This window comes from Aricia agestis, chromosome 9 (genome assembly GCF_905147365.1).
Source record: "Aricia agestis chromosome 9, ilAriAges1.1, whole genome shotgun sequence".
NCBI lineage: Eukaryota > Metazoa > Arthropoda > Insecta > Lepidoptera > Lycaenidae > Aricia > Aricia agestis.
In genome coordinates this window covers 899,235-918,383 of record NC_056414.1, presented here as the reverse complement: position 1 = coordinate 918,383, position 19,149 = coordinate 899,235, and the positions used below count along the sequence as shown (strand labels likewise).

The 19,149-nt window shown below is 38.7% G+C and overlaps 2 protein-coding genes across 2 annotated transcripts in view; both read right to left on the bottom strand.

Annotated features, from left to right (window-relative positions):
* Window positions 1-612: 612 nt before the first annotated feature.
* Window positions 613-2,767, bottom strand: LOC121730642 (caveolin-3-like). The gene is made up of 3 exons (XM_042119782.1): window positions 2,691-2,767; window positions 1,240-1,419; window positions 613-873 (listed from the first exon to the last, which is right to left on the bottom strand). Exons 1-3 carry the CDS (start codon window positions 2,763-2,765, stop codon window positions 685-687), a joined length of 444 nt encoding a protein of 147 aa, XP_041975716.1. The 5' UTR covers window positions 2,766-2,767; the 3' UTR covers window positions 613-684.
* Window positions 2,768-5,421: 2,654 nt separating this feature from the next.
* The window catches only part of LOC121730043, a 123,782-nt gene continuing 110,054 nt past the window's right edge, over window positions 5,422-19,149 (bottom strand). Inside the window, exons 16-21 of the mRNA XM_042118826.1 lie at window positions 12,387-12,532; window positions 12,008-12,122; window positions 11,686-11,808; window positions 11,268-11,406; window positions 9,970-10,129; window positions 5,422-6,380 (exon numbers count right to left, since the gene is read on the bottom strand). Of these exons, the coding sequence (XP_041974760.1) occupies window positions 6,293-6,380; window positions 9,970-10,129; window positions 11,268-11,406; window positions 11,686-11,808; window positions 12,008-12,122; window positions 12,387-12,532 (771 nt within the window). The 3' untranslated portion in view covers window positions 5,422-6,292. The remainder of the gene's footprint in view (window positions 6,381-9,969; window positions 10,130-11,267; window positions 11,407-11,685; window positions 11,809-12,007; window positions 12,123-12,386; window positions 12,533-19,149) is intronic.

Genomic DNA, 19,149 nt, shown 5'->3' with positions numbered 1-19,149 from the left:
TTTTATTTGCCTACTTTTTGGTAAAATTTACTAAATGCGTTTTATCGCGAAAGAAGCAACAACATTAATATAGGTATTCTATTAATTAGGTGCTTTAATAAACGGAAAAGTAACTTTTCATCAAATTTTTAAATGTAAGTAAGTAGATTTTTCTTTCGAAATTTAAAAAGTTTGTAAAAACTAAAATCTTTTTTTTAAATATCTTTTATGAGCCAAGATTTTATTTAGAAAGGTACCTACATTATTTGTGTTGTAATGTGTATCTAGAGTGAAAATAAAAATACAGAACAGCGAAGATATTTTATTCAAACCATTTTAAAAGTGGCTTACCTTATTACTTACATTTCGGTACGTAATAGTTATGTATTATAATTATTTATATTTTTACTTACCTATAAATAAAGTATAACAAAATGCTTTTAAAATAGTTACATATTATAAGTATCAATACTAATTAGTAGGTAAGTATCATTAAAAGTTACCTCAAATTAATATTATTAATTATTATTATACACTAATTTAAAAGTAATTATATAAGTACTAAAATCTTATTTTAATACTTAACAATATTGTAAGAGGCACATCTGGTTAGTAGAAGAGATATTAATAAAAACTAAGAACTAGGTAGAATAGAAGAGCTAAAATTGGATACACGTCAATAAAGCTACATTATAGTCCAAGAGCCTACACTACAAGTAAGTCCGTGTCGTCGGGCGCGTCTCGCCTAATGTTGACCCTGATGTGGCGACAGATGTGACCGACGGCCTCCATGGCGGGCGCGACTGTCGCCGCCATACAGGACTGCACCAGCGTGCGGAGCGACGCGAAGTAGATCTTCAGGCACCGGAGACAGGGGGTCGTGCACCAGATTTGCTGGAACAACAGCAGCTTATTAGTTCACAAGTTGAAGTGTACTGCTTAGGTTTCATTGTTTTAAATAATTTTGCGTCTCTATTTACTTTACGAAAGCATTTTCTTAAAATCTACTCAGAAATAAAACAATTATTTTTATTTTATTTTTTTATTATAATTATTTTATCATCTCGAACGGCTTCAAATATGCAATTTGTATTTTTCAAATTACGACTTACACGACTTACGATCAATGCGAAATATAATGAACAAATCAAAAGTCTACCGTGTTCATAATCGAGCGCCTTTTTGTTATGAGCTATTCTTGTTAACTTTTAGGAGCTTCATTAAAATGTAACATAGCTAAAAGACTTCTGTTATACCTACCTCAAAGGCCAGACACGCGAAGCCGCAGCCCAGCAGCAGCGCGCAGGGCGGCGCGACGAGCACCGCCAGCAGCGTGTAGCAGCAGTCGCGCCCGCGGCTGAAGCACACGTGGCTGAGCCGCCACGCGCACTCAGGGCTGCGAGCGCCCTCCGGCTCCCCGACTATATCGCTCCACACTATCTGAAATATAAGTTTTCATAAGTGGAAACTTGGTAATTTGTATTAATTATTCTTATTTATATGTTGTTTGTATGCTGTAAGTTTAAAAAAAAAAAGAAGAAAACCGCCAAGTGCGAGTCGGACTCTATATCATCTGAATAAAATGCGAAAGACTTTCTTTTTCGCATTTCACGTGATACAGTAGACGGATGGACATAATATAGCGCAGTATCAATAGGGTCTCATTTTTTCGGTTTAGGATTTCGGAATCCTTCAAATAGATTTTGTCGTGTGTTGCTGGATTACTGACCTGCGACTGCGACTTGTGAAACTTAAAAATTAAAAGCAATGTACTGACTTTTATCGTTACTAAGTACATAATTTACTACTACATCCTTATATTTTACTCCGACGGTAGTTTCATACCATGATTCATTTGTGGGAGAGCCATACTTCGGCACGAATGGGCCGGCTCGACCGGAGAAATACCACGTTCTCACAGAAAACCGGCGTGAAACAGCGCTTGCGCTGTGTTTCGCCGAGTTAGTGAGTTTACCGGAGGCCCAATCCCCTACCCTATTCCCTTCCCTACCCTCCCCTATTCCCTTCCCTTCCCATCCCTACCCTCCCCTATTACCCTATTACCTCTTAAAAGGCTGGCAACGCACCTGCAGCTCTTCTGATGCTGCGAGTGTCCATGGGCAACGGAAGTTGCTTTCCATCAGGTGACCCGTTTGCTCGTTAGCCCCCTTATTTCATAAAAAAAAACATTCATAGCCACACCTGGAATACTGCAGTAGATTAACACATATTTAGTCGCGTTCTGGCCATTCCATACTCAAGGGTGTTTACATAATATCTATATGCGGCACTGATGGTATTAGCTTACAAAAACAAAGGAATACTTTCACAGAAGCTATTAACATTTGCGTTCTGTTTGCTTGACCTTAGTACATAACCTTTAACCTTTTTATTAATGTTTTTTCATTCATCCCTAAATGTTTTATGGCGTTTTATTATATTACAAACATGTGCCAATTGTAAGTGCGATATGGCCGTGTAAGCTCGATAATATTTACTATCCACCAGCTACTCTAAGCTTATCTCTCCGCCCGTAAGTGTGTTGCCCAAAACTCTTTTATTGCGCGGAAACCGTGCATTTTCGCTACCAAAACTATCCTCCTTTCCCTTCAACAACGTCCTTTCCCATCTCTCAAAGTATCTCATAAGCATGAGGATTTACCAGCTCTACAAAAACAAGGTTTAATTTATATTTTATACTTTATACAAACCTGTATATGGTTATTGAGGTTTCCCGGGTCCCTGTCCTCGAGCGCCTCCCGCAGCGCGCTGTCGGGCTTCGCCATGGTGATGGCTCGCTCCCGGCCCTGCACTACCGGGGCGGCCGGCTCCGGTACCTCGGAGAGCAGCTTGAGGCTTAGCTGGTAGCTTGAGAGGTGACTGGTATCTTTGTTGCTTGAAGGGTCACTCGTGCTATGCTTGTTCTTTGAGGTTAAACTGTTAACCTACGTGTTCCTGAAGATTTAACTGTTCTGTTTTATAGCTTTAGGCTAACCGATCTTCGATTGCAGTATGATGGTTAGGAAGATTTCTTAGGGAACTATTTGTCGTAAAGATCGGACCTACTAGTACTTTCTACTCAAAAGTTTTGCGTTCTACGGATTCGCTCGTCCAACAACTTAGTTGTTAGAGCTTTTAAAAATGTTATTGCTTAGTTGGTGAATCAACCGGTGTCCACCTAATTAGAAGTTTTGCAACACGGATCTTTAGTAGCTGAAATTTCCTCTCAGTTCGTTTCTCAAAGTTTCTTGTTTCTTTAGGCTTATAAAGTAATTTATATATTATTTTTTTGTGAGTCTAAGTAACTGCGCGTTATCTTTTTATTAACTTCTGGCTGCTACAAGCCTTTTAACTACTTCCAAACAGAGGTGTATGTTCACTATCGAGTAATCTACCCGTCACTATCACTTTCGCGCCTTTGCACTTTCACGAACCTACTGAACTGACCCCTTTCAGCCGACCCGCGCATGCTTACACCACCGCGATGTTAATTACCCCACGTCATTCATTGCTGATTTAGCCCTCATCAGGGTATATTACAACCTGGGCAGCCAGCAATGTATGGTATAGTAAATATGTAATCATTTTCGTGCGAGGAAGTTTTTTCCATTACTTTTCGTTGTATTTTCTTAAGTGTTTTGTGTGAATGCGTAATTGCTAGCCTGTTGTGTGTACGGATGGGGGGTTGGGGAGGGAACACGAACGCTTGCCGGCTTTTAGGCGCTGGGTGGGAACCGGGTGCGACAGGAAATGAAATAGTGGATGGTTTATATTGTGGTCATCAGGTCAATTTACATTTTACTGAACTATAAGGGGATTCTGGCATGGAATATATTGTAGAATTAATTTTAGTGAATTATAGTCCATCTGCAATGCAATGACGAAGCCACATTCTACCCTTCTTTAAAATTATTTGAAATTCTTATGCGGCTACGGTCTACGGTCTAGAATGCAATGACTAAGTTATTAGACACCCTGATTCTCTAATTTTGATAAAACGATAAACTACATAAAACATGCCAGCCGCCAAGTAAACGGTTTCGTTTTGTTTGACAATCATACGAATACCTTTTTGTAACGCCTTCGTGGTCCAGTTTAAGAGCGTAACTCTTGACTCTCGGAGGTCGTGGGTCGATTCCCACGTTGGAAAAAAGTTATTTCCAAGTTAGTTTAGGATAAGGCTGATCACCTGATTGTCTGACAAGTAAGATGATCCATGCGTCGCATGTAAAAATCGGTCCTGCCGTCCTGCGTCTGATCTCTCGCCAGTGTGTCGGTCTTATTCCCTCCCACTGGGTTATGAGAATAAAGGACTATTCCTTTATTCTCATCGAAAACAGGCCAGTTACGCAGGAGTAATTTTATAGTGCCCATGTCTCTATAGACATGGGCACTATAAAATTACTCCTGCGTAACTGGCCTGGTTTCGATGAAACCGGCCATCGTCACCAAAACCGGCGTGGGAGGTATTATTATTATATTATTTTGCACAATTTTATAGACAACCAACTATAACGCCAATCTACCATTTCCCATGTACCATAGAAGCATAGAAGAAATTGATGCACAGATTGATGACGGGCCTACGTTATGTGGTCGGGCTTTTTGGGGGATTCAACGTTAGTCGTGATCTGTCGACTACCTAAAGGTCCGCCACCTGCCCCTGAATCAACTTTATTGACGGTACAATGGCGATGCTAACCAAGTCAAACGATTTTTCTTCCACACGTTAATGAAAAAATTATGTATCATAATATTATTTAAATATACTTTCCATATTTCTAAAATGCTTTCATAATAATAAACTGGACTGAAAAGCATGGATATTATAAAGTAGGTTTGCTACTGTTTCCCACATACAATGGTGATGGCATGCAGCGGGCATCGATCACGATACATTAACCCACATTTGGCCGCGCCTAAACCTCTGACCAGCCCCCACTAACCCCCACCAGCCCCCACTAACCCCCATCGGTCACCGACCCGCCATAACATCCGAATTTTCACTAAGCTCTACTTCATGACCGGTTGTAGAGCTTTAACTGCAGGTGCTTTTAATGACTTTCATTAAGGAAGTGTGTAGCAAAAAATGTTCATGTTAAATTGTGCCAAGACGGGACCATAACACAAGCCACTGTCAAAAGTTGTCATATCTAGTAGCTGCAGATATACGCTTTGACTTTACAAAGCCTAACTTTTCCAACTCTATATTATTGTCAAAGTATTGGCAACCTAGTCATAAGGACGACATAATACCTGCATACCATTTGAGCTGCCTAGATAAAATGTTATTAGTTTCTAGATTTGCAAGAATAGTAACCTAGCTGCCTTAAGGCATGCAGTTCTTAAGAACTGCATAAATTATAAAGAAGAGGCATTATACGTAGATAATATTTTTTATCTGGGGGCACGACAGCGTCACTGCCAAGACAGAACAACACATCTTTTCGAAAGTTTATTCATAAAAATCTTACCATAGAGTATTTAACATATAGACAATACACAATATACACGATTACAACTTAGCCTAGTCTAGTCTAGTCTTAGCACCGTATGTTTAGCACGTAATTATTAAAGCTTTAGAGTTATGTCGGGAAGACTTTTACATCGAATATTGCATTTCTGGTATACTTAAGTCTTATTATAAAGTTAAGCTATTTGGAATGTACAGAGTTACTTGATACTTTGCCCTGTGACAATATATTTTTGTTATCATTTTTTAAATGTTTACGAAATGTAATTTTTTTCTGCATTTTAACGAAATGTTTTATTTTTGCTGCATGTTAAAGTTACGTCTGCTCGTTAACAGTTTTTTTAAGTTTTTTAATATTCTAGAATAAGTACTTTGTTCCTTATGTTCCTTTCATAATTTAAATATTGCATAGGACAAGTAGATATGGATGTGGTAGTTACAAGGTAGGACCTGAGTGTTATTGCTTACCATAATACTATCTTATTATTTAGGTACAACTTACCTAGATAATATATTATCTAATATCATACATTCAAATGAAAGCTCCAAGAAATTGACGGAACATTAACATTACGGTTAAAAATTACGTCTTATGTTAGGCATACCGTACCTAATTTAGGTAGAAGTATAATAATTATTATATTTGCTTATATTTATTAATATCGTCAAAATGATTAGACATATTTTCTTACATTTACGTATAAATTCTATGATATTTTAACAGTTATTACATCTGTATATTATACTTTTCATTTACAAGACTATAACATTCTTGGTCCTTTATGTCAATCTTACAAGCAAATGTGAGCTTTATTTCCTGTACGGAGGGTATAATTTTGGTCAGTGCATGGCGAGCGTGGTCCGTGTCGGTCCGGTTGGCCGCAGGTTGGGCACTATGGCCGGCTCCTCCACCTTCGTTTCAGGTTCACTAGAGAAAAAAAAAGATATTAAGAGTTTATTTACAGTTTAAATCAGTTTCAGTCAGTGTTTAATCAGTGACATTTAATGATAACTTAACATTAATTATTTAATAAAGAGTTAGACTGATAATTTATCATATAAAGTACCTACTTATGTCAAAATCGAATTTGAAGTTAAATATTGAAGAATGTATCTGAGTGCCGCCGTTAGCGCTAATGTTATCAAAATTTGAATTGGAATTATTTTTAACATTTTTCAATAATTAAAGATCACGTATTTCACAGAAAAAAGCTTTTCGTTTGATGAAAATTTCGTAAAATTATTTAAATATTATACATAATTTTAAGAATATTTTATGAAACTGAAATGGGTAAATGGGAATTTTTATATAAGTAAATCTGTTGGATACAGTCAATCGTACTAACAGTCGTCCTTGACAGAACTAAACTTATTGTAATAATTTCGTTTTGATTAATCGCTTTAAAAGCAATCAAGTTAAAAGCCAACAGGTTGAAACTTACAACATTAGTGATTAAAGTCAACATAACACTATCGCAAGGGTATATTATGCGATACTATGTAAATATTATATTATGACGTTTTACATTCGCTTATAATATACTTTCATTAGTCAGTGGGTTACAGTTTTGTACTGAGTTATTAATTTATAGGTCTGTAGGAGATGGCGGACCTACGTTATTTTCGATCTCGTTATGCCGAACTAGTGTATCATGATTCATGAGTGATGACCAGGGTTGATTTGGAATTACTCGACCGAATACCGAAGGTCCGCCATCGATTTCTCTGATAGAACATAGTATTATTCTAAGGTAGGGTAACCTAGGTCAAAACTTCATCATTTTTTAACCGACTTCAGGAAAGGATGAAGTTATGTTTTAAATTAGTTATGTATGTTCGTTTGTATATTTTTGTTTTGTATTTTATTACTTCACCGTTTTTTTATATCGATCGAAAATAATGTAAAGTGGAGATATGTTTAATAGCTGCGTCCAATCCATATTAAAATATTAATATGTCTCAACATTGTCATAGGTCAGGGTACTTAGTCAAATTGCAGTTGAAGTTTTTGATAAGGAAGTTAGATAATAGCGTAAAAAGGATTTTTAAACACAATTACTAGCGGCCCCGGCAAACGTTTCTTTGACCCACTGAATATGCATATAAAATTTGGTTAAAATCAGTAAAACCGTTTCGGAGGAGTACGCGGCCTAACATTGTGACACGAGAATTTTATATATAATGGTGCCTTCTCACGGCGCGTATTATCGCAAGCCGCGCCGCGCCCGCTCGAGCCACGCGCCGTGTGAAGGGGTGGCTCGGGCTGGCTTGAGCAGGCGCGTTTAATATTACGCGCCAGCTCGAGCCACGCGCCCTAAGGAAGTCGTGGCGTGGTTGCGTTCTCACGGCGCGTGCTACCACGAGCCGCGCCGCGCCCGCTCGAGCCACGCGCCGTGTGAAGGGGTGGCGCAGCGCGGCTCGTGCAGGCGCGTCCCGATCCGATTAAAGTCGGTAACTTCAAAGGCGCGGCTTGAGCAAACCTCGCTAGAGTAAAAATTTTCTTTGGAGCAAACAGGCGAGCACGAGCCACCCCTTCTCACGGCGCGTGATATCACAAGCCGCGCCACGCCGACAAAAATTCAAGTAAAATGAAACTTTAGTAACACGATAATAGATATCAGTTTGCTAAAGCGGCTACATCGCGCTATAGCTAGCACGAAGATTTTTATTATAGGTGATTAACTAATATAAAACTCTTTTCACTTACACTCATTCTTGGTGTTGTAGAATTATCACGCCAGAGGGATTTAAGTCCCAGGGTGGGATACCCTGGGGACTGGGACTAAATTCCTATGGCGTGTATTGGTCCTCAAATACTGGTGGCAGTTTATTCCTGTGTTTTACAGTGCATGGCAGGATGTTACGCAAAAAATGCACGGTGGAAGACTGCCACTCACCAAGGTGATGAGCATTGATGATGGTATGTTTTTCGCGTGGAATGATGACGAAAGCTTGCAGGATGTACGATTCCGAACAATAATAATTGCTCAAAACCTTCCCAGTTCCCCGTGATGCTATACTACTTTTATAATTCACAATAATAATAATTATTATGTTCTCACTCGTACTGGTGAAAGCATGACGCTTCTGTTCGAGCACAACATCACCAAATCCGTCTGTACGGCTACCCTGAGACTAAAATCGTTCTACAACTCTACAATACCAAGAGCGAGTGTGAATGAAAATAGTTTCGTACTATTAATCACCTTATACCTATAACAAATATCTTCGTGCTAGCTATAGCGCGGTGAAGCCGCCAAGCAGCGGCATCTGTTATCAAAATAAAGGAATTAAACTTAATATAATAAAATTAGCGGCATAGATTGAAATGCAACCTAGTTGCCTAGTGAATAAAGTTGCATTTCATTAAAATTTCCTTATTTAACGTAGTGACTTAGAGCAAAATGATATCTATTGTCCTGTTAATAAAGTTTAATTTTACTTGAATGTTTGTCAGCGTGGCGCCGCTTGTGATATAACGCGCCGTGAGAAGGGGTGGCTCGTGCTCCCCTGTGGCTCGTGCTCGCTCGTAATAGCTGGCTCGGCGCGGCGCGGCTTGTGATATCACACGCCGCGAGAAGCCAGCCTAAGATTGCGTCTCAAATCTTCTACGTTTTGCAATGTAACCGTCAAACCGTGTCAAAACCGTCAGTTGCAATTTGACTAAACACCTTATGTATCGACTTTTTAATTCATTTATACTTAACCAATGTTTATAATAATAATTATAATGCTTAGCAGTAGTCTAGTATATAAGAAGCGGGAAGCACTTACCAGCAGGTGTTAGTTTATCATGCACTACTCGCGGTCACCACCTTGGGAACAAAGGCTACGTTAGGAATTAGGATTCTACAATAGGTAAGTACTACTTATAATAATATAATAGTAGCTGGGATACTAAGGTTTATAGACATTCGTTTGGACTAAAATGAACTATTAATCCACATAAATATCGTACTATCTACTATAATCAACTATTTTTTAGCATATAAGCAAACTAACTATTCTACTGTTAAGTTTTACATTTTAATGCATACTCGTATTCATGCATACTCCATTTTGGTATGCTTTAGCTTTATTTGATTCTCATTTCTAGTGACAGTTCTACAAGGATGTAGCATCATTAACAATCACAAATAACTCCGTCATTTTGTAAAAACACTTGACAAACTATCTCATATCCATGTTCTTCCGTCAATATCTGGCACAAACGCTGGAGTTACCACATGCAAAACAATACCAGAATGATTTGGATACTTGGTTGGCATTGCCTGGTGTGTTGGTCGTAAAACAGCAGTGTCTTAAAATGTGATACATGGATAATAATTGGACGTCTGTGTCTTGGTTGAAAAATTGGTATTTAACACGTCTGCTCTCAAATTACACTTTATGTCAGTATCTTTGTAGTACTATACTCAACAAGTCTGCACAAATGTTCCCCTTTATAAGATGGCGGTATCCTTGTAGCACTGCTACCAACTGCCACTTTACAAGATGGCGGTATCCTTGTAGCGTACCTGACGCGCACGGCGGGTCGCAGCGACAACTCGGAGCCGCTGGTGGAGGAGGCGGGCGAGCGCGCGGGCAGCAGGCGAGGCGCACGCGGCGTCAGCGACCGCCCGCGCGCCCACTCCGCACGGTAGTTGTCCGACACCGGGCTGCCGCTGAACGAACCCTCTGTTCATCACATACGATTAACTTATCTTATATCTTTAAACGAGCAATTCTTGTATATAAATATATAATTGGAATCTCGGAATCGGCTCCAACGATTTTCATGAAATTTAGTATATATGGGGTTTCGGAGGCGATAAATCGATCTAGCTAGGAATCATTTCCAGAAAATATCATTTTCATCGTATACCGAGCAAAGCTCGGTCAAACAGCTAGTCTGGTATTATGCTAGCAGTAGAATACTTTGGGAGGCTGTTGAGAATAACTTACTAAAGCTTTTGCGTGAATCTGAAATGAGACCGCAGTAATCGTAACTACACTGCAGCAAAACGATGCAATATTACGTCACGGCCAAATATTATAGTATTTGGCAAGCCGTAGTAGCTACGCAGAAGCGACGTTATGCGACCCTAAGGGCCTTTTTCACCACTTCATGATAAGTGCCGGATAGGCTATCCACAACTTATCTAACAGATAGAGTAAGTATGGAGTATCTGTCAGATAAGTTGTGCCTATCCAGAAATTATCAGGAAGTGGTGAAACAGGCTCTAAGAGTTATACGTTATTGGTCAGTTAATTACTTTATCTTGTCATTCGTATGCAGGAAAAGGATTAGTTTGAACTTTGGCGTAATTAGCGAATGGCCAATGTTTTATCCATAAGTGCCTGAAATACGTGGGAGAGCCATGCTTCGGCACGAATGGGCCGGCTCGACCGGAGAAATACCACGTTCTCACAGAAAACCGGCGTGAAACAGCGCTTGCACTGTGTTTCGCTGAGTGAGTGAGTTTACCGGAGGCCCAATCCCCAACCCTATTCCCTTCCCTACCCTCCCCTATTCCCTTCCCTTCCCTACCCTCCCCTATTCCCTTCCCTTCCCTACCCTCCCCTATTCCCTTCCCTTCCCTACCCTCCCCTTTTACCCTATTCCCTCTTAAAAGGCCGGCACCGCACTTGCAGCACTTCTGATGCTGCGAGTGTCCATGGGCGACGGAAGTTGCTTTCCATCAGGTGACCCGTTTGCTCGTTTGCCCCCTTATTTCATATATAAAAAAAATAGCTATGAACTCTTAAAATATGTTGGCCAATTCGCCAGTATCTGTTGACTGTTGATGTCACAGTAAGCAGTAGGATATCTTACCGTTGTAGGCGTTGTTGGCGGTCATGGGCATGCGCGCGCAGGCGGGCGGGTGCGCGTGCGCCAGCGCGGGCGGCGCGCCCCAGTCGCGGTACACGCGCGTCGAGCTGTCCTTCCACTCCGATAGCTCCACCCCACGAATCTGGAAATTAATACAAAATCGTCAAATATTTTAAAGATAGGAACTAATACCCAACCATTTATAAGAATCAAAGTTGGTAGCCAAAAACGTAGGCTTGTGATTGAGGATCGTTTCAGGAATTTCAACCGAAGTTTGATTGAGTCTATAGTTCTTACAGAGTTATTTTTTCTTGGAGGTAAAAAAGGACTTATCTAAGAAAGGGCCTATTAAAGGGGAAATACCACTAAAAGGGGATCTTTTAGTGTTATTCCGCCTCTAATAGAATTGATAAAGACTTACAGGAGTGGAGCTCTTGCTGCGACCGCTGACTTCGGATGAGGCGTTGCTGTGTCGCGGACGCGCGTCTCGACTGCGCTCCGCCGCCGGCGATGCGCGACACGACCCGTCCGGCTCGTCGCGACACTGGGGGCAAAGCATCATCAGACGCCAGTAGGGAATACTATTTGTAAAATATTAACTAGAAGCAGCCAGTAGCCACACATGTTCGATACTCGCTTACCAACGTATCATCGCCGCTTGGCTTTTCGAATTATTGTGAATCAATTGAAAGAAATTCCGCGCTTTTTCTCATGTCTGATATTACTCTTGAATTCATTCTTACCTTGGAGTTAGCTGTGGGCGACTGCATGCTGTTGGCGCCGCTGCTCACGAGCCGCAGTTGCTGCCGGATGTTCGCCTTCTCCCTCGCACGCTTGCGTTGGAATTCTTCTTCGACCCTGTCATAATATAATATGAGGTTTTACTGATGTTCATGTAGCATCCATGGAAGAGGCTTTTTCATGATAGTGTCTACTTCAACACTTTTTAACAAAGAAATATACAATTTTATCGCATCTATCTTTTTGACCCTATACTTTTCCACAAGATTTGTCCGGCTATGAATCGAATGAAACAATCAAATTCAGACATATCAAAACTTTACACCCCCCCATCAGCCAACATTGTGCCGTCAGTGTTCACTATTTAGTTGAGTGTCTCACCTCCTCATGGCCTCCAGCTCGGTTTTTCTCTGTTGCTCCTTGAGATCAGCCTCCCGGGACAGCTTCTCTGCCAGTCGCCGGCGCTCCAGCTGTCTGACGGTGGACTGGAACGTGAACCGCTTGCCGCGACGGACGTTCGTGGTGCGCTAAAACAATAAACATAAATTGTTTATAAGATAGAATTGGTATTTAGTAGATCCTATATAATATTTTTAAATGCTTTAATTTTACGTCAGATAAAAGAGAGAGAGATGAGAAATTGTGTGTCTGGGATCTAGAACTATAAAGTCTAAGGTCTAGTCGAGGCCCTCTGGGGTGTTGTTGTTTCAAATTATGTTGCATATTTCACGACGTTAACGACAAGTCACATTACAATTCTACCAGATATAAATTCTAATCTCATTTGGATCACAGAAACCGTTACAAACAAATTAGGGACAACTTTACCGAAATCTTTCATGTGCTAATGTATTCGTAATTGAAAGCGATTTGGGCACGAAAGTAAAAACTGTGTTCCTTTGTATGCACATTCGGCCCGGGTTTATAGAGCGTGCGAATTAGGAGGCGATGGTTATCTAAGATGCGAAGATATACATGCGTATGCGCACGATTCATGCCACACGATGTTTTATGAAAATGAAGGGAAACTCGTGAGTTGGTACAGTTTACACCTGTATCTACTTAGTTCTTAGGTATAGGAGTTACGAGATAAGGCTTCTAATGTGATATGGTGTGATTTGTTTTTATTGGCATAGGGGCACGAAATCCGAAACTTGAAAAAGCAAAAGATGGAGATTTTTCCAAACACAGTCGGTTTTCCTCGTGGATTCTTATGGAGAACTTGATGAAATGAAATGAATTAATTTACGTAGCTTACCTAGGATCTTTAGATTACCATCTCTACGGTCCTTAGCAAATGCTTTAACGTAATAGTTAACTAACAATAGACAAGTGGGTGTCACGTTTTCGGAATATCTCCACTATCTGCCATCACACCGCGAGAACCGCACCTCCACCGAATACCTGAGATTCCTCCACTGATCATAATCACAGAATACTGAAGAGAATGTACTCATAATTAAATTAAGATTTCTAAAAATTGTATAGCTATTAGTTTCAAAACTAGGTGTGAACAGATAATGTTTCTTACATAACGAATACAACCACAAACAATAAATGTATATCAATGATCATAATTCTTAAAGTAGAGACTTAAATCTTTTAATGGCTGACTTTTTAGCTGAAGATTTAGAAATAATCTTAGAAAACTGGTTTAGAGAAATAGGCAAATACTCTCATCATAAAAAACAATAGCGAAAGGAAGAAAATGCTCTTGTTCACAAAAATAATTAACTCGTAGCTGTCAATTATCGCGTTTCACTGATGCTCAAGTGTTTTCTCAACGCGAACAGGTTATATTACAATTGAACACTTGATTATTAAGGAGCGGAAGGCGCAGATCTAGCCTGATCAGTATCAGACGCATCCGACTACAACAGCCTTCGCACTGCCCAGGCAACGTGGAATCGTACCATCGATATTACTGCTTATTAAATAATGTTCAAGGAGAAACAGTTAAGTAAAGCCAAGAGAGTCTGCCTATGTTATTGAGAACAACATTGAAAATACGTAGATCTATGAGTTCCTATTATGGAGCTATGATTTCTAAATGAAAGACAAGTAACATATTTAAATAGTTTTTGATACGCCTTAAGTTACTTTTATTTCTAATATTATTTCAGGAAACATATTGTACCTTGTTCTTCGTGTAAACTTTACAAGTTCCTGACGTGTATACAAAACATGTATACGCCTTCAGCATGTTAGAAAATGCTCCAAGCCTTGAACACACGCTATGAAAAATACTATTTCTGCGCTTTCTTCTATTTTATTTAAGTACCTATTTTGTTTTTAGGTTCGATATAATTACAATAATTATATTAGAAAAGATAGAAGGCGCTTAGGCTTATGATATGATAATGACTTAGAACTTTTTTGTAACTTGTAACGTAGCTCGGCAATGGTAGAGTTCCAGCTTGTAGAAATAGCGCCAAAAAAATCAATTGGTGTTTATCCAAAAAATATTTACTGGTGAATAAGGCATAATATAATTTTCCACGAGTATCTACAATCTACATTATACAATCTACAATACTGTCTTCTTTATTTGTCACATTCCTTTGTTTGATCAAATGTTGAGCCATCATTAGTCACATTTTTCTTTTGTCTCATATTTGTCTAATTAATCACGATTCAATGCTTCTAAATTTGGAACAATGGCGAGCATGACATGCGATTCGATGATGCGTGTCGTCGCGTGTTGTCGCGTGTCGTCGCGTGTTATCGCGTGTTGTAGCGTGTTGAGTGTCGCATCAAACGAGTTCTGTGAGAATAGTTATTGAGCACAATTCATTTAAATGGAAATAATTGAAAACGTCACGATTACCTATTTCCCATTGAGATATTTTAATTGACTTTAGCTGATAATCTGCCTACGAGTGAAAAACCTAAGCACGTTAATCAAAGACGAGTGATTTTAGCACTGAAAACTTTAATAAAGCTTGAAGTGCGCTTTTCCACATGAATAGTCCATCAGTAGCTATCTAAGTTAACAATAAGAACAGCATAAATCAAAACATAAGAACATCTAACGGCCGCACTCACGTCTCAGACACATTTAGTGTCTAAACACACTATGCCGAATTTACGCAGCGGAAGTTCGGCTTGATTCCGCCTGATATGTATTTTATATTAAATTACCGATGACACACCATGCCGAAATTCCGTCGTATCCGTTATATTCTATGCGTTTAACATTATTGACGTAATCATGCGGAATTTCCGCCGCGGAACTTCGGCATGGTGTGTTTAGACACTTACGGCCGTTCCCAATATTTCATCTATCTGTGGTTTTGCCCTACTAGAGATAGGAATAGCTCACAATTGACATAAAATATATGTCTCTAATGTCTAATGTGAGTTATTCCTATCTCTAGTAGGGCCAAACCAGAGATAGATCAAATATTGGGAACCGCCGTTAATGATTAAACTTAACTTTAATTTAATGAAGAGTACGACAGATACATGTATAGCTTATTTCAAAATCTTCATATTTTATGACAGTTATGTAATTTATATTCGTCTCTGAGTGCAGCACTAATGTACAACTTGTTATTAAATTAGACTATGCGTTGTTCTCCACTTGAAGGTTCTCCCAATCAGCCTCTTCTTTATTCCAAACCAAGGTCCTCGATTTATTAGTATAATGGCTGTAATGGCAACAATTAATACTCCTCGTCTTAATCTAGTCAAGAGAACCTTTTTGAATAAATTAACAATGTTTAAGAATTAGCAAACGAATGTCGCAAGATGTAACTTTGTTTAAACTGGGCTGTGAGAACACGTGCTTTACACAAATTCTATTGCAATACTAGAATTCTATACATGTTTTGTATATTATGACTAAGTATATGAAGGTATTCCTACATTTATATATACGTGGGAGAGCCATGCTTCGGCACGAATGGGCCGGCTCGACCGGATAAATACCACGCTCTCACAGAAAACCGGCGTGAAACAGCGCTTGCGCTGTGTTTCGCCGAGTGAGTGAGTTTACCGGAGGCCCAATCCCCTACCCTATTCCCTTTCCTACCCTCCCCTATTCCCTTCCCTTCCCTACCCTCCCCTATTACCCTATTCCCTCTTAAAAGGCCGGCAACGCACATGCAGCTCTTCTGATGCTGCGAGTGTCCATGGGCGACGGAAGTTGCTTTCCATCAGGTGACCCGTTTGCTCGTTTGCCCCCTTATTTCATAAAGAAAAAAAAATTAACTGAAACAAAATATAGGAATTTGAAAAACTTTTTAAGCAACTTTGTAAATAATTTGTTAGAATTGATTTTGTGTAGCTTGTTGTTTCCGAAAAGAATTTTGAACCGATAGTTTTAAAAGTCTATACTTTATATATTCATTGCTTGCTGACGAACATTTAATTGTTTAAATTAGCTTCCTAAAATTAGCTTGAAGAAAATACTTTTTACTTTTTACGGAAAAGAACTGTTGACAGCTCATCAGTACAAAAAGTTACCTAATTGCGTTCAACATGGCGTATGTGCCAATATGCGTATGTCGAAACACCGTGTCTAAATATTAGGCGACTCCACAAATGTTTAGTAACGAGGGTCTTTGTTTAACTGGCGCAAATGTTTCCTGCAATTATTTGAAACATGTTGAGTTTTCGGAAATATTGTTTGAATTAATGCAAAGCAGGTATTGCAATTTGTAACAAAATAGTATTTCCTGGTAAGCCCTTTATCTCGATTTTTATACAAGTCTGTGACACGTACGTTTTTCAACCAAAGCGCCTCTCAAGCGCAAAATAGAGTAACATAAAGTAGAATAATCTGTATCATATTGATTAGCAATCCAAGTAATTAAACAATTTTGAAGCGGTTTGTTCTATTTAAAATCTGATGTAAACAAGATGGTATAGGATACATTTTTCATTATCTTCCTTGTGACAAAAAGGACTTAACATTACTTTGGTAATTGTTAAGGTGTGGAAGTTAACATCAATAATTCACCGCTCCTTCCCCATGTTTGTTCGCCTTCATTATCCACGATTATGGGATGTCAAGCCCATTATGGTGGGAAACGCGGCGACATGGCGCCGATAATTATTGACGTTACCGTGTCGTTTAGTTAGGGACAACGGCCATGGCATTCGGGCCGAAATCCAAAGATTAATAAGTGATACTTAAGAGGGCTACTGACCCAAAAAATCAAACATATTCCTTCTCTCTTCACACTCACGCAACTCACGCTCGTCTTTCTGAAAAAGGACGACGCGGAATCATAACCAAGTTAGTTTTACTTGAATAAAAGACGAACTATTATGATTATGAAAAAAGTATTTTGAGCAAATTTAGGTTTTATCAATGCCTTTTTAGATATTAAAAAAATATTAAAGAAAAGACAGCAAACTTCGAACATCCAAGCAAAAATGTGTCTAAAACAAGGTTTTTTGTAAAAAAGAAACTATTGAGATAACTGAAAAAAATTCAGTAAGTAATCGTGTTGAACATTTAATCTTACTTGTGTAAAAAATCAGTTTTCTAGACCTTATAGATTTTGAGATCCAAGTTTAAGTATGTAGTCAAGTTAGGGTCAGGTGCATTTTTAATTGCAGTGAATCATCCTAAATATCCTAGCGTCTATGTCAATATTATGATTTATGATCTATTTAGACTTTCCGCATTAAGAAATACAATCTAATATCAATACGATTTTTGCATTATTTCCACATTATGAAATACAATCTTTAGCTTTTTGATATTAGATTGCCAGACCTACTAGAAATTTTAATTTTATTTAGCGTGGTTACAGGTTAATCTTTGTATTTTTATCCAGTTTTACTGATATTGAAAGTATAAGAAAACAGCCTACTTTATTTTATCCGTATTTTCTGTTCAGTTATGCAAATCGCTTGTTTGCTTGTCGATCAGCTGCTTGCTCAGGTGTCAGTGTGTACACTAAGCTCGGTAAACAAGGCGCAGTTAGGCTTTTGTTTTAAATTTTACCTTGGAAAACTAATTCTACATAATATATTGGCCGTCGTGAGTTCGCCATGTATATTATCTATATTAATACGCGAGCGAATAACTTTGGAACCCTTTTTACGAAAAATGCTGAAACGTAGCATGAAATTTCGCACAGTTTATATGGAGAAGGAGTGCATCGAGCTAATATTGTTTTAAAATTATGCTTCTATCATACATTATTTTAATAAACAAAACATTACACACACTGCAACACGCACACTACCATGTTTTGACTGACAAGCAAACACGAATTATACTCCTTTGTTTATAGTTGAAGTCTGTTGTCAAAAAAAAATGGATTGTTGTTTTTTTATTGTATCTGAATTAGTCAATATACGGGGAACCAAAAGTGAAATTTCGACCATTGGGCGATCTCTAGTTATTATTGGTTGTTCTTTCAGTTATCATTTAAGAAGGGTAAGCAGATAATTGTGACTTGTGAGCATAAATACTCTATATTTTGAAAGACTTTTAGGGTTAGGTCAGGTTAAATTCGAATAGTCGATAGGAATAGAATTCTACGACGACGACGACGAATTCGACGACCTCTGTGGCTCATAGTTGGTGGGCTGTTGGTAGCTCAAGCCGGGGGTCGCAGGTTCGAATCCCGCCGACGGAACAAAAAGTTTTCAAGGTTCCTGGGTCATGTAGGATGTGTATTAAATATGTGTATCATACAATGAAAATCTTAAATATATGTATAGAATAAAAGTACTAAATATATTTCCGTTGTCTGGTACCCGTAACACAAGTCCTGACGTGGTGTGAAGCGTCCATAGATATTATATCATCCCAATATTGTTTAAATTTATTACGGTACTGAATAAAGTGTAGATTGTAGAGCATGTTTTATGTCGTAACACTCATGTTTACACCTCATTCTAAGTATTTAGTACAACATTATAACATTCCACAATATCTACAATCTGACTCTAATATTGTAACGCTATTGTCTGAGCGTACGGAAGACTTTTACATAACATAAACGGTTATTATACATTCATAACACTTTCTGTATTAATATGCTGCTCATACTGCTATGTAGAGTTTCTTCAACGGTATATATAACACCTTCGTGTTAAGAAAGGGACAGAAAAATAATATTTTCAAAATATTGGTAAGGTGTAATGGGCACCGTTTTATTTAGTGCCCAGGGGAAATCAG